The following is a 16,321-nucleotide window of genomic DNA, read 5'->3' on the forward strand; positions in this document are numbered from 1 at the left end:
CAATCCCATATTGATTTTTTATTTATTCACATTCTTAAAATACATAAACTTTAAAAATATAGGACAAATTAACATTTTCTTACACATTTTCTACTCGAACATGCTGATAGTCAGAGAGTATAGCACCTACTGATATTCCCTCTACTTCTTCTTTTTCCTGAAAATAAAGAAAAAAATATGATTAAAAAATAAATAACATGTGGCTCTGTATCATTTTTTAAAAATTATAAATGAAACGTGTTTCATTTAGAAGACCACCTTGAAACAGAATAACTTACTGGAAATGCAATCCACATTCAGAGATAAAGAAAGTATATTAAAAATATATATATTTAAGTCACCCTCTCAGCTCTGGGGGAAATAATTATTCTTTTTACCTAAAATCCAAATAACTGGAGACCATTTTCCATGGAGAAGATAAAGGAAGCACTTCCAAAATGTTTTCTCACTTGATATATTTTTAAAGATTCACTGATGTTTGATAGAAATTTCCAAGAAATTTCTATTTAAGGACAATGTATTCCCAGGTTGAGTAACTTTTTTTAAAAAAATTAAGCAACGGTATAAGTAGACAAAGGAATACAATGATTTTAATCCATATCTTAAAATCATTGACATAGGAGCATCCAGGAAGCAGAGATGATAGAGGCATTGCCTGTATAACAGTACAGAATAGTGGATAAAGAAATCTAGGATGAGACGGAAGCAATGAATTATTATCAGTAGAGCTGAGAACATCTAGCAGTATATCCAGCAGAGTCCCCCAGGGATGAGGACTAGTCTATCCAACATAGCCATTAATGACATGGAGGAGAATGAAAATTCAAATATGATCAAGTCTACAGATGATACAAAGCTAGGATGGATTAAAAAGAAAAGAAAATCAATCAAGTACCTGGATGGATATGGACAACCTGGGGATTTGAAAGGACAGGTCTAAGATGAGATTTAATGTAAAGAAGAATAAAACAATACCCTTAAGGAAGAATCACACACAACACAGGTATAAACTAGGGAAATGTTATCTAGAAAACAGATATGAAGAAAGTGACTGGGGGGTGATTACTAATAACAAACTGAATAGAAATTCTCTGAATAGGCATAAAAGAAAAGTCATCCTAGCCTATGGAGTACAGAAGAAAACTACTTCAGAGAGATGACTTCATTATTAACACTGGTCTTTCCAAACTTGGAAACCTACAAAAAAGAACAATAGTGTTTCACATAAAAATAAATGTAATACTTGGAGACATTCTAAAATAACCCCGAAATGTCCTAAAATGATGCCATAATAAATAAACAAAAATGCACAACAGGAATCTCTCATGTCTTTGAAGATAAAGCCAATTTAAAATTTCCCCTCTAAAATGACAGAGAAACATCTTCCCAAACCTCCCCAAAATAAAATGATTCTTTCTATTAGATAAGGATTCCAGGAAAAGAGCTATTTCCTTTGCCTTCCTATTTCAGCAACTTTGTGAGAACATTTGCTTGTAACCTTTCTCTAACCTTCCTAGCCATTTTCTTTTCATAAAAGTCATTGTATTACTAGAAAAAAGCATGGCATAGTGATCCTCATTAAATGCAAATATGGCATAGGATCATAGAGTAGTGAATAATGTTATCAAAAATCAAAATTTTAGTTATATTCTTTTACCATATATTGTTTAACTGCCAAAAGAAAATATAAGGTACTGAATAGTATGTGTGTGTGTGTGTGTGTGTGTGTGTGTGTGTGTGTGTGTTTCTCTATAGATCATGAAAACAAACACAAGTCATTGGTGTTTTTCTTTCTAAACTAAGTCAAGCCACTGTTAAAATAATAATTGGCATTTACTCTCCACTTAAAATGTGTTAATGTTCTATAATTCTCATTTAATGTTCACTACAACCCTAAAATAATTATTTAATTCTTCTTAGTCTACATGCATTGTGAACATTGAGTAATATAATACAGATAAGTAACAGTGACTAGCATCTAGTGAGCACTCAGTAAATATTTTCTTCTGTCATTATCATAATCTTTGTTATCAATAATACTACTTTTATAACTACTTCTGTTACTACTTCTACTATTACTACTACTGACCACCACCACCACTACAACTAGATAAAGGCCTAACTTGACCAACAAAGCCCTTCATTCCTGGGCTTTATCTCTTGCTCATTATCACTTTTTAACTAGCTTACTAACCCATGATAGTTAATTTTATGTATCAACTTGACTAGGCTAAGGGGTACCCATTGCTGGTAAAACATTATTTCTCTGAGGAAGTTTCTGGAAGAGATTACGATTTGAATTCGTAGACTGGGTAAAAAAGATTGTCCTAACCAACGCAGGTGAGCATCATCCAACCTGTTGAGGACCTGAATAGAACAAAAAGATAGAGGAGGGGCACATTTACTCTCTGCTTGAGCTGGGACATCCATTTTCTTCTGTCCTCAGACAACAGTGTTCCTGGTTCTTGGGCCTTTGGACTCAGAGTGGAATTTACAACACTGGCCCCCTTATTCTCAGGCTTTTGGGTTTAGACTGGAACTATATACTACCAGCTTTTTAGGTGTCCAGCCTGCAAATGGAGAGCATGGGACTTCTTAGCTTCCATAATCAGATAAGTTAATCCCTCAAAATAAATCTCTTTCTATATATCTTTATATATCCTATTGGTCCTGTTTCTCTGGAGAACTCTGACTAATACATAACCCTTGACAACCAACTCTACAGTCCAGTCACAAATGTTTCCAACCTAGTGAGCCCTGAATAATCCAAGGATAAGTAAGACTTCTGTTGAATCCTTAATCATTCAGAACATACTACTAATTTTGAAGTGAGACCTATAAAAGATAAAAATCTATCACACAGTCAATCTACTCTGCAGAAAATACAAAGCTAAGCTCAGGTCCCACCTGAGCTACCAGACTACCAGAATAAAAGGTGTTATACCGAGGCAGCATAAAGACATAGCCAAATAAATCACCCTGTGACATAACTGAAATAAAAATAAATGTGCTGCAGGGACTTCCTTGGTGGTCCAGTGGGTAAGACTCCACGCTCCCAAGCAGGGGGCCCAGGTTCAATCCTTAGTTAGGGAACTAGATCCCACAGGCATGCCACAGTGAAGATCCCGTGTGCCACAACTAAGACCCTGTGCAGCCAAAACAAATAAATATTTTAAAACAAACAAACAAATAAATAAATGTGCTGCAGAAAACAGTTAATATAGAATCTGAGACCCAGAAATTTGACCAGATTCGAACCAACTTCCCATGATCAATCCCATGCCCACTAAGCAACCTTAGGTTGCCTTGTTACTGTCAAACCCAGAAAGATTATGCTAATCCATAAAAACAAGCATTCTCATCCACTCAACAAAAATGGTCTACATTATAAATCAACAAACTGGCATTCAAGCCTATACATTAGTCTTAAATGAATTTGGTCTGTATTTGTCTATACTAAAGAGACTGATAACTTCTTGGTACATTGTCAAAATCAAGTCTCTAGTCTGGAGAGCTATACCACAGTACTCACCAAAGTAATATTCCCAAGCTTAACCAGCCATGTAACCTCTTCTAACAATAATGCTAATTGTCATGTCATCATTCTTTAATGGTTCACCTAATATTAAAACATGTAACCAAAAATGTTTTATATGTCCATACTATGTACCAGTTTAATAAATAAGATTAGCTCTACTGTTGGGAGATTAAGGCACCAAAACTAAGTAATAAAGAAAGTGATATGAAAGCAAAAAGTTGGGGAAGGTTTCACAGAAGTAGACTTCAGGGCCTACTCATCAAGGATATATTTGATTTTGTTGAGAAAGGAAAGAAAGGTAGTAGGGAACAATTCAGACAGAGTGAAGAATATGAACCAACGCAACAAAATAAAGTGTTTGGCATATTAGGAGGCGGTCAGCAGTGTGGGGTAGCTGGAGCTGAAAGCACACATCAAGAAGTGGAAGGAAAAAGGATGGAAAAGCAAATTGGGATCAGATTGGTCAGAAATGTGGCTTGCATCCTGAAGGTAACAGAGAACCCTTCCCTGTAGAAAATTTTTTCTGACCAACTCCTGCGGTACAATTCACATACAATAAACTGCATCTATTTAAAGTGCACAATTCAGTGAGTTTTGACAAACCCACACCCCAGTGAAACTGCCACCACAATCAAGATTACTGATTACTCCCAAAAGATACCTTGTGCCTCTTTGCAGCCCAGCCCTTCCCCTTTACTCCTGGCTTTATACAATTACTGATCTGTTTTATGTCAGTATACATTAGTTTACATTTTCTGTAATGTTATATAAATAGCGTCCTACAATACATATTCTTTGTTTCTAGCTTCTTTCACTCAGTGTGATTTTGAGGTTCATCCATGTTGTATGTGTACCCATAGTTCATTCCTTCGATTCCATTTTAATCCATTGTATGGATATGCCACGTTTGTTTATCCATTCACTTGTTGACAGATATTTGAGTTTAAGGTTCTTATGAATAAAGCTATGAATGTTACTTTATGGCTTTGTGTTAATATATGTTTTCACTTTTCTTGAGTCACTAAAGAATTTAACAAGTGAGATATGATATTTATAAATAAAAAGATAAACGTGGCGACAGTGTGAAGGATTGACTAGAGAGTAGAGAAACAGAAGAAGGAGCCTAATCTGAAAGAACTGAAGAATGGAGATAAGAGGACAAACTCCAAAAATGATTTAGAGACAAAATTAGTAGGACTTGTGAACAGTGACAAGAAGCACACATGAAGCATGGGGCCAATGACTGTAATTTAAGTGACTATTAACTGAGAAAGGAAATATAGGTCTTAAAAGAAAATACTGAGTTTATTTAGCAACGTACGTGTTGTGTTCAATTTGTTCGCTAGGTATCCAAAGTAGATAAGACCATTAGGTATATTGAGTACAGTCATCCCTCCATATCCATGGGTTCTGCATACATGGATTCAACCAACAGTGGATCAAAAATATTTTTTAAAAAATTTTCTAGAAAGTTTCAAAAAGCAAAACTTGAATTTGTCACACACTGGCAACTATTTATAGAGCATTTACATTGTATTAGGTATTATAAGTAATCTAGAAAGGATTTAAAGTATGGTAGAATGTGCATAGGTTATACGCAAGTACTGTGCCATTTTATATAAGACACTTGAGCATCCTCAGATTTTGGTATCCACAATGGGGTCCTGGAACCAATCCCCTGTGGATACCGAGGGATGACTATACTCTGGTGCTCAAGAGAGTATAGAGAAAGATGGGGGTGCTGTCAGCATGTAAGAGAACTGGAAGCCACAGGAGCAAACAAGAACCTCAAGAAGCAGGACATAGAGTGAGAAGAGGGTGAAAAGAGGGCTCAATGTATGACCCTGAGGGTGCAGTGACTTGTAAGAAAAGAAGGAGAAGGAAAATTCAGTGAAGACACTGAGAAAGAGTGGCCAGGATAATAAGAGACACCACCGGGATAGAGTAATGGTGTGTGCACAGAATTTTGTTAAAATTTCTTAGCAACCCTTATAATGTTTATCTACCTTGGAGCAGGGTTGAGGTTAGTAACGAATATAAATGATTAATGACATTATGTGCTGCTGTTTCTGGTACTCAGTGATGCTACTGTTGATTTTAATATTTCCTGAGTTGAACTTACACATCCATCATCAATAGTGATAATGGCCTCAGCTAAACAGTTTCCACTTGTGTCTGGGAGTCCCTGTGGCTTAGTAATGTGCCAGACTATTTAGGGCCCAGGCCCTTGTCTCTAACTTCTCTATTACTGACATTACTAATTTTTATTTTTGCCTTCTTTGTTCTTAACTACTTTATGACAGGAATATAATTTAATACGTGTTCAACTCTCCAAATTCTCTGAATTGTGTTGAATTTAGCAATAGATACTCATTAATTGATTAACCATATTTATTTTACTGAGGGTCTGAAATTTATTCGTTGAAGAATTTGGCAATAATATGTGTCAAGTGTTGTGTTCTTGCTTTCATTAAACATCGACAACTTTCCCCTCAGTGGTCATAACCAATTTCCTAATTGTAAAATATTGTAAAATACAGTGGTTCTGTTGAACTTTCTACAGAATTTGGTACTATGTATACAAGAAAGAACACAAGTATGGTTGGCAGACAGGCCTTAAAGGCTGGTTATTCTACTTACCAGCTATGACAACCTGAATAGGTTAATGTCTGTGTTCTCACATATTAAATAAGGTTAATAATATTTTGGATTGTTATAAGGAATAACTGAGATAATATATACAAAGCCCCTAGCACAAATCTTGGTATATAATAGGAACTTGGTAATATTGTTACTTTATCTTACTTTTTCATCAAAATTCTGTTTCTATGCACACACCATTGTTGTGTCTCATTATCACGGCCACTCTTTCTCAACATCTTTACTGAATTTTCCTTCTCTTCCCCTCTCTTCTTACAAGTCACTGAACCCTCAGGGTCATATACTGAGCCCTCTTCTCACTCTATGTCCTGCTTCTTGAGGTTCTTGTTTGCTCCTGTGGCTTCAAGTTCTCCTACATGCTGACAGCACCCCCATCTTTCTCTATTCTCTCTTGAGCATCAGAGTACAGTTGTCCCTTCGTATCCACAGGGATTGGTTCCAGGATCCCACTGTGGATGCCAGAATCCAAGGATGCTCAAGCCTTTTACATAAAATGGTGTAGTATTTGCACATAACATATGCACATTCTCTCACATACTTTAAATCTTCTCTAGATTACTGAAAATACCTAATACAATGTAAATGCTATGTAATAGTTGTAAATACAATGATCAGATTAGCTAAGCAGACATCACAAGTTTATTTGTTGCTTAGATCACTCTTTTTTCCCAATTCTGTCAATGTGAAACACACCTGCAAGACTGCTGGGGAGCTAGTCCAGGCAGCTACTGACCTACCTCACCAATCATAACAATAGAGAGTTCACTTGCAAAAACAGACACATACTCAGAAACTGGTACAAAACACAACTTCATTATTACTATTTCTACACCTACTTGTGTGCAAAAGGGCAGTTATACCAAGGATTTATTCAGAAAGAGCAAATATATCAATATATCAACACTCTATTTAAGAATCCAAGGTCAACCATGCTTCTCAGAATACATTTTAACTTCTGGAGACCAGAAATAGACCAAATTGTATAATGCTTACTTCTGAATAGTAATTCATTTTTCCTATTTCATTTCCAACTTTATACTTCCTCAAGTATTTTTACAACACGTGTACTACTTTTCAATTAGGGTGAAAGTTATTAAAATCCACATATGCATTGCACATACTCATCTCTTATCCTATGTGCTGGTAAGCTAGCAGACAAAATTATTCATGTATTTATTATACAGTAATTTATAAAGGCCTATTGTGACAGGTCCTATACTAGGAAGGATGAAACACATTTGAAAACAGCACAGTTGCTAACCTTAAGAAGTTAAAATCTAGTGGTGAGGGATGTGGCAGAATGGACACATTAAGAAATTAAGTAAAATAAGTGACATTAGTCCATATAGAGCATAATGGACCACAAAGGAAAGAATTCTTGCTGGGGGAATGATATTAGAAAATACTTCTTAAAAAAAAATTATACTGCAAATATTCAACAGTCAAAAATGTTGATTCTTTGTCCTTGACCATAAGAAAATAGATAACAGCTCCTTCTACTCTCTTCCTCTACCCTCCTTCATATTGCATTTATGTACAAAATCCACCAAGTATTTTTTCTTCAAAGAAATAAATCTGGATCTAAAAAGAAATACATACAATTTATTAGCTAACCAATCTACATAATACTAATCGTTTATCTCCATTTGGTATCCGATTGTGTGGTTTCATCTTCCATAGAAAACAGCAATCAATAATCATCAAAAATATATGATCATGTCTATCTGTCAAGGCCATGGGGAGGGTCCTGTGCCAGCCTGGCACCTTTCTTCTGTGGCTCCTGGGATGCTCACTGCTTTTGGCCTGGGCCTAGATCCTCAGAAAGCCAGAGTCCTCTGCTGGGTGGACAGCTGCCCTGAGGGCTCCACGAAGCTCCTGTGAGCCCAGCCCAGGCCTGGCCCTAGAAGTCCAAGCCTTTGCACCAGGCAGGGAGCTGCATCAGATTATGAGGGCCTGCCCATATAAGTTTATAACCTAGTCCTAAAGCCTTATTAACTACTAAATCTTATTGACTTCTCTTAAAATCAATACCCTAAGGTATCAGGAACACAAGGATAGAAACAGGCTTCCACTCTGAAATGTACTTGATGTGTCCTCACGCAAAACTCTACCATATAACAGTTAAAGGGCACCCAATATAGAGATTGGGATGATGAAGGCATTCAGTCATATGGTAATAGCGATAATTACAAGAAATTTAGACCCAAATTAGATTTATTCACTCAATATTCACTTATTTTCATAATGAAGAGTTGATTCACAAAGCCAACAACATAAACTTTTTAAACAACTTTTAAATTACAGCTTATATAAATGAGGATTATTATTTTTTATGTTTTTTAAACAATTCCAGCTCTATTGAGTATAATTGACAAATAAAATTGTAAGATGTTTAAAATGTGCAACGTGATGAAAACAAGCTGTCCCTTTTTACAGATGAAAACTAGGCCTACTTATTCCAAAGATGAGAAGATATGCAGCTTGCATTTATTGGGGATATTATTTTCTTTGAAAAATGCCTCAGTTACCAGTATTATTCTGTTAATGAGTTCCTGCCTGTTGAGAAAAAACTGAACTGCTGAATTCAAAATGTTTTTCATCTGAAAGGCATTCTAACATTTTTAATATGAACCATTCATTAAAGAAGCACACTTGCATTATAGCTCTGAGTGGCGATACTTGGACTTATGGCAGCATGACATTATTAAATAAGAAACATTTGTGAATGTCAATGATATTCTGGGGACTGGATAACTAAACAAGAAATTTATGTGGCCAGTAAAGCACTAGATGATTTTTCCTTAAACTTCTAATTCTTCACTTTAGTAGAATTAGACCAGTCCAGGTTAGTAAAAATAACCACAGAAATGAATATTCTTTTATATGAAATAATTCTGAAAGTAACACTGAGAATTTCCAAGTGATATATTCAGGCGTCTGACTAAAATTTTTGTTTGACTTGTTATTGTTTTTCTTAGCATCATCAATATAAAATATTTCCAAAATGGGAAACGATCACCATCTGGAGTTCTTCCATTAAACAGTGAGCTCATGACAGGTCACTAATTTGTAGCATTACTGTTTCCCTTTGTGAACTTTCTCAGTTAAATAGGGAAAAATTTGTTAAGGCTGGAAATTAAATGACAAAGAAACTGCAGAAAATCATAATCATTTGTCATTTATTTCCATTTTAAAACGAATGTGTATTCTTTTACTTTTGAGTCTCCATCTGAGTTGCAACAGTATGACACTCCTAGTTTGTAATAAATCAGTCGTTTGCTACAGAGAGTGTGGTGTGTTCCAACCTCAATGGACTTAGAGATTGCTGGTCATCCTAGACCAAATTCAACCTGAAATGAAACTGAACAGAAGTCTAGAACTACAATTATTTATTATTTTTCCTTTAGTTTCCCAAGAATATTCATCTTGCTAACAAGAAAAGTAACATTTTGAGGACTTCTGTGAAACTCTAACAACAACATACATAAATAAATAAAGGATTAAATTGTTCATCTTTGTTGGAAGAATAAAGAATCAAGAAGTATTCATTTCTAAACAAACAAGTTTGGTAGAAGGTGTTTAATCTGTTTAAAAGCTGCTTTCTGAACTCATTTTCTATGCTCTTAAGAAAACTTCCTTTGATTAGAGATAACTTTTAAAATGCAACTTATATAAATGGGGATTATTATATTTTACATGTTTTTTAATTATTCCAGCTTTATTGAGGAATAACTGACAGGTAAAATTGTAAGATACTTAAAATGTTCAACATGATGATCCATATTATTGTGAAAGGATTCTGACTTAACACATCTATCACCTCACATATTTAACTTTTTTCTTTCTTTCTTTTCATTTTGGTGAGAATATTTAAATCCTACTCTCAAAGCAAACTTCAACTTTACAATACAGTATTATCAACTATAGCCACCATGTTATATATTAAATTCTCTGACCTTATTCATATTATAACTGAAAGTTTGCACCCTTTTGCCAACCTGTCCCTGTTTCCCACATCACCCACCCTTTGGCAGCCACCTTTCCACTCTCTGTTTCTATGAGTTCATCTTAAAAAAACCTTTGTTTTTTAGATTCCACATATAAGTGATACCATGCAGTACTTGTTGTCTTTATCTGGCTTATTTCATTTAGCATTTAGCACGCCTTCCAAGTTCATCCATGTTGTTGCAAAATGTCAGGATTTCCTTCTTTTTCTAAGGCTGAATAATATTCCATTATGTACATATATCATACTTTCTTTATCCATTCATCTATCAACAATACTTAGGTTGTTTCCATACCTTGGTTATTCTGAATAAAGCTGCAATGAACATGAGAGTACAGATATCTTTCAGAGATAATGATTTCACTTCCTTTGTATATATGCCCAGAAGCGGGATGGCTGGATCATATGGTAGTTATATATTTAATTTCTTGAGATACCTCCATACTGTTTTTCCTAGTGGCTGTCCAACTTACATTCCCATCAACACTGTAAAAGGTTTCCCTATTCTCCACATCCTTGCCAGCATTTGTTATCTTTTGTCTTTTTGATAACAGACATCCTAACAGGTGTGAAGTAATATTTCATAGTGGTTTTGGTTTGTATTTCTCTGATAATTAGTTATTTTGGGTACCTTTTCACATACCTACTCACCATTCATGTGTCTTCTTTGCAAAAATGTCTATTCAGGTCCTTTGCCCATTTTTTAAATTGAGTTACTTGGGTTTTTTTCTTTTCTTTTCTTTTTTTTTTTTTTTTTGGTTATTGAGTTGTCTGAGTTCCTTGTATATTTTGGATGTTAACCCCTTATCATACATGCAGTTTGCATATATTTTTTCCCATTTCATAGAATGCCTTTTTATTTTCTTGATGGTTTCTGAGGCTGTACAGAGCTTTTTAGTTTTATGTAGTCCCACTTGTTTATTTTTGCTTTTGTTGCCTTTGCTTTTAGTGTCAAGTCCAAAAAATCATTGCCAAGACCAATGTCTAGGAGTTTATCCCCTATGTTTTCATAGTAATTTAAAAGTTTCAGATCTTACATTCAGGCCTTTAACCCATTTTGAGTTGATTTTTATCTATGGTGTGAGACAGGGATCCGGTTTCACTCTTTTGTATGTGGCTAACTGGTTTTCCCATCACCATTTATTGAAGAGACTATTCTTTGCCCACTGTATATTCTTGGCTCCTTTGTCAAAAATTAATTGACCATATCTGCATGGGTTTATTTCTGGACTCTGTATTCTGTTCCACTGATCCATGTGTCTATTTTTATGTCAATACCATACTGTTTTGATTACTATAGCTTTGTAATATAGTTTGCCTCCATCTTTGTTCTTTCTCAAGATTGCTTTGGATATTGGGGATTTTTTGTGGTTCCATAAAAATTTTAGGAGTTTTTTTTATTACTTCTATAAAAAATGTCACTGGAATTTTGATAGGATTGCACTGAATCTATAAATTGCTTTGAGTAGTGTGGTCATTTTAACAATATTACCTTTCCAATTGAGCACTGAATGTTAAGTACATTAACACTGTTGTGCAATTGGCTTTGCATTTTTAAATTATTACATAGGAATATTGATCAGAAAAGTGTACAGAAGCAGAATGACTACTTAGGGAACCCAAAAGATATCTAAGTAAGAAACGATGAAGGTCTAAAGTAAGACAGTGGTTATGATGATGACAAGGAAAAGGCAGATTTGTGATACAAGAAAAGATCAACAGATTTTGGTGGCATGTGGCTGAGAAAGAAATCCAGAATGCTCTCAAGTTTTTGGCTTGGTCACTTGATGGAGAGCAATGACGTTAATTTTATAAGAAATACACAAATTTGGGGAGGAATATGATGAGTACTATTTTGGACATTAAGCCTTACGTGTCTTTGGTCATTCAATGAGAGTTGTCCAGTAGACAGTTGAGTATGGAGCTCAAAAAAAAAAGATATAATTGGGTGGTAACTGAAGCCATAAGAAGAGATGGGGTCAAACGGCAAGGAAGTGTAGACTAAAAGAGGGTGAAAAATGAACCACGAGGAACTATAACATTATAAATTGGGTAGAGAAAGAAGGGTCTTGAAAGAAAGCTAAGGACAGAAAAACAGAAGGAAAACTAGGAGGGGAGGATATCACAGAAGACAAGGTCAAAGAAGAAAAGTTTACAAGTTCCCAAAGATTGGGAGTGAAAAAGAATAAAATGTGTCCACTGGATTTAGTTGTTACTGACCTTAAGAAGAGAAGTTGTAATGCATTGCTGTTGATGGGAACTAAGTTGAAGCAGCATAATAGAATGGGCAAGGAGAAAGAAAATAAATATATATAAATATTCCAAAAAGATCTGTTGTAGAGAGATGGTGCAATTGCTAGAAGAGAATGTAGGATTAAGGAGGGATACATAATGTTTAGTATTACAAGTTCACAAAACATAGTGGTGGCACCACCATGAAAATCAGAATTTGAAATAACATTTCCGAGTTCAGTCTTACTTCTACTAACATACAGAAATGCTATCCAGGTCAAGAATGACACGACCATAAGAAAATGTATGTAGCTTCATAATCTCTAAAAGTACGAGTATCCTCCAAAAAGTAAAACAAAATGAGAAAACTTACTTTTACCTCAATAATTGTACTCTCAGAAGAAAAACTTTTTTAAAAGTTTCTAACTTTCCTTTAAAAACATGTCCAAAATTAACCTTATTATAATTACTATAGAAGCTGTGATTTATGGTCAAAAGAAGATATGATTTTAAATGTGATCAAGGAAGCTAATAAAGTCCATTATTAAAAAAAGAAAACAGGAAAAGAGAAGACCTGAGTTAAAATACTCAGCTTTACAACATACCAAATAACAAAATCTTGTACAAATCTCAACTCTTATACGCATAGTTTCTTCATAAAATAAAGATGGTAATCTAGTTCATAGGGTTGTGTGAGGCAACTAGTATAACATATGGAAAAGTGCTCAAATAATCATAGAGCAATACAAATATTTCCTCATTAACCTCCTTTATGTTCTCATTTCTCTGTATTTGTCACTAACATCACCCAGCTTCAAAATGTACAAGTGACCTTAGACTCTCCACCCTCTGTGGGTGCTCACCTGGAGCCAGACAGACATTGAGACTAGAAAGACTCCCCATATCTAGTCACTAGGTATGGCAAATTAGGCATTTCACTGCGTTAGTACTAGTTCAGATCCTCTCAGCTCTCCCTAGAATAACAGCAATGGAGCCATCACTGCTCTCTCTACCTCTAATTTCTTCTCCCTCCAGTTGATCCAACTAACAGATTTATCTTCCTAAAAGCAATCCCTTCACACTTCCCTATCAGCCAAATACATTTCTCTCTCTAATCTACACTTATTTACATAAATCCTTTATGTATCTTCTATTTAGACTGAATGTACTAATTTCCTATCCTACTCTTCTTTCCATTTGCAATTTTCTACCAATCCTCTAGCCCCAATCTCCACTAAATGAAATCCTACTCATTCTTCACAAACCATGAAGCCTTGCCTGATCCCTCTGATCAGAGGTGATCTCTTCTGCCTTTCACCCCTTTATACCTCTTACTCTGTACACTTCTTGAGGCATTTTACATATGTCATTTATGTATATATATAAAATAACAACAAACTCTGTTTGATTCTGTTGGCATCCACAGGCACCCAGTATAGTGTCTTACATTCAATCATCAAAAAAGTACATGAGAATTCAGTCATTTCTATAGATCCTACAATGACAAAAGTAAAAGAATGACTAATTTATTTAGCAATATTAAAGTTATACTTTATAAAATTAGCCTTTGATGACTGTATCAGTCAAAGTACAAGTAGAAAAAAAAAACACTCTGAGAATTTAAAGAAAGGTACAGGGAATTAATTACACAGGTTACAGAACTGAGAAGCCAAACAGAGCATTGCGAGAGAACCCAGGAACCAGCAATAGCAGAAAACAGTTACTATCCCTAGGCTGAAGGGACAAGGGAGGACTTTTCCAGAGCCCAGGAACCAAGTACCTGGTGGAAGCTGGAACCTCAGTGGGCCTGTCCAATAAGAGCTAAGCAAGAGGCAAGCCAGCCATAGCACAAAATCCACCTAGGCAGAGAAAAAGGGAAGAACCAGGGTTTCTCACTTCCTTCTGACCTTAATCTCCCCAGTGGCTCCTATCTAAGGGAATGCCAGCTACTGGGAGCTCTGGAATCTAAGCCCACTAAGTCCCCTTGGAATACCAAGCAGGGTCTGGAAGGAGCAAAAAAAACAGATATGAAGGCAGAGGCCCAGGACCTGTACAATGACCTTAACAGTATGTAATCATTTAAGAAAATGCTTTTAAAAAGAAAAAAACTACTTATGAAAGTAAAATGTCTAAAAATCAGCAAGAGACAAATCCCAACACACTATTTTTTTTCACTCAGTAGATTATTCAACAAATAATCGAGTTCCTACATGCTCTGCACTACAGATAAAACATTATACAGACATCATCTTTACCTTAATGACCTTACTGTCTAGCAAAGGCTTGCTAGAATAATCAACCTTAATAAATAAGACATAGTAATATAACATAAACTTTGGTGGTTTCCAGCATCACCATATAAATGGTTAAGAACGGTGGGCTACCAGCTCTATTTGAAATGTTCTTTTCTTTTGATTCTCTTAGATACTAATCCCGAAATTGAGAGAAGCAACTTTAACTGACTATACCCAAAATAGAAATTTAGGAGGAATGGTCTTTAAGATGATCAATTTCAACTCCAGAATACTTTGCCAGAAGTCAGGAATAGAAAGAGAATCCATGTTTATATATGCTAATTAATAAACACCATGTAGGTCACTCAGCAAACAGGAGTTGTCTCATTTTTACATAAAGTTTGGTAACAATCCTGGGAAAGAAAACTCACGGTGCCAGCTTTAAAAATGAAGCAAGTGCTTTGATTTACATAAGGTTCACCAAATAAATCATTATCAGGAAAAGGACTCAGGTCTCCCAACATTCCGTTATGTTTTCTTTTCATTAAGGAAATGAAAATAAAAGCTTTGATCAGTAATAACATAATCATTATGTTACAAAAAACCCAGTTCCTCCTGTGTTTCTCCTTTACTCTCACACTACTACCACACTCACAACACTTCTGACACCAATGTCAGGGGAGGGTTGTCCCACATCAAGCAATTCTGCAACACCTGCGGAGTACAATTTAACTCAACTCTGACACTATCTGCCTGGAAATAGCATTAGATCCCACAGGTTAAAGGCTCAGTCCTACAAGACTGCCCCCACACCTCCTTCAGATGCCAATCGCAAGTAGTAGGTCCCCAGGTTACTCACAATTTCTGTCCCATTTGGCTACAAATCGGAGGTCCCCATGAACATTTTGAACATTCTGAATTTTGAACCAGGTGAATGCATTGCCTATTCAATAAATAAACAAGATTAAGAGCAACTTCAACAGCAAAATTCTCTGAATCTTTTTGCCCTTAGCAAATTTGGCAGGAAACTGATTTCCAAACCAAGTTAATTTTTTCCCCTCTTTAAGAGAGAGAAAAATTCAAGGGAAAAATTCCAATTAGCCTTGGTCTACATATTATTGCCTGAAGTGCTGTTACAACTATAGAGTCACTCGGTTTAAAACTCTAACAGAATGTTGTCACATAAACATATGGAATTACACAAAGGAGAAGCAAATACTGAAGGCCAGTTACATTCTTAACTCTTCTTTGCCCTTGATAAACTCAAAAAAAAAAAAAAGCCACCAACAGACATACCATTATAGTTTCAAGGCAGAGACCGTAGTTTTCAGAATTCTTTTAAGGTTAACCCGCCAATGGTCTGCACATGGTTAGGCTAATTAAGTCAAAGCACAGATCTATTTGCCAATTTTTCTTGGTAGATCATCTTTTAGTTATTCATTTTAGCAACCCTGAGGAAAAAGAATGCTGACCACCAGCCAAACAGGGTTTCTCTCAAACCATACTGGAATACTATATAAATGTAGAGTTAAATAATTAAAGATTTTTTTCAATGTTATTAGTCATCAATACACCAGAATTCTCTAATTAATGAATATTAGCTCCATAACTGCATCAGAAAAGAATGCATAAATAAAAAATAAATGCAAA

The 16,321-nt window shown here is 35.3% G+C and overlaps 1 protein-coding gene across 1 annotated transcript in view; it reads right to left on the reverse strand.

Moving 5' to 3' along the window:
• DPH6 (diphthamine biosynthesis 6) overlaps window positions 1–16,321 on the reverse strand; it is a 179,106-nt gene that overhangs the window by 72,517 nt on the left and 90,268 nt on the right. Inside the window, exon 4 of the mRNA XM_060147010.1 lies at window positions 84–157. Coding sequence (XP_060002993.1) covers window positions 84–157 — 74 coding nt within the window. The remainder of the gene's footprint in view (window positions 1–83; window positions 158–16,321) is intronic.

This window comes from Lagenorhynchus albirostris, chromosome 1 (assembly GCF_949774975.1).
Source record: "Lagenorhynchus albirostris chromosome 1, mLagAlb1.1, whole genome shotgun sequence".
Classification (NCBI taxonomy): Eukaryota; Metazoa; Chordata; class Mammalia; order Artiodactyla; family Delphinidae; genus Lagenorhynchus; species Lagenorhynchus albirostris.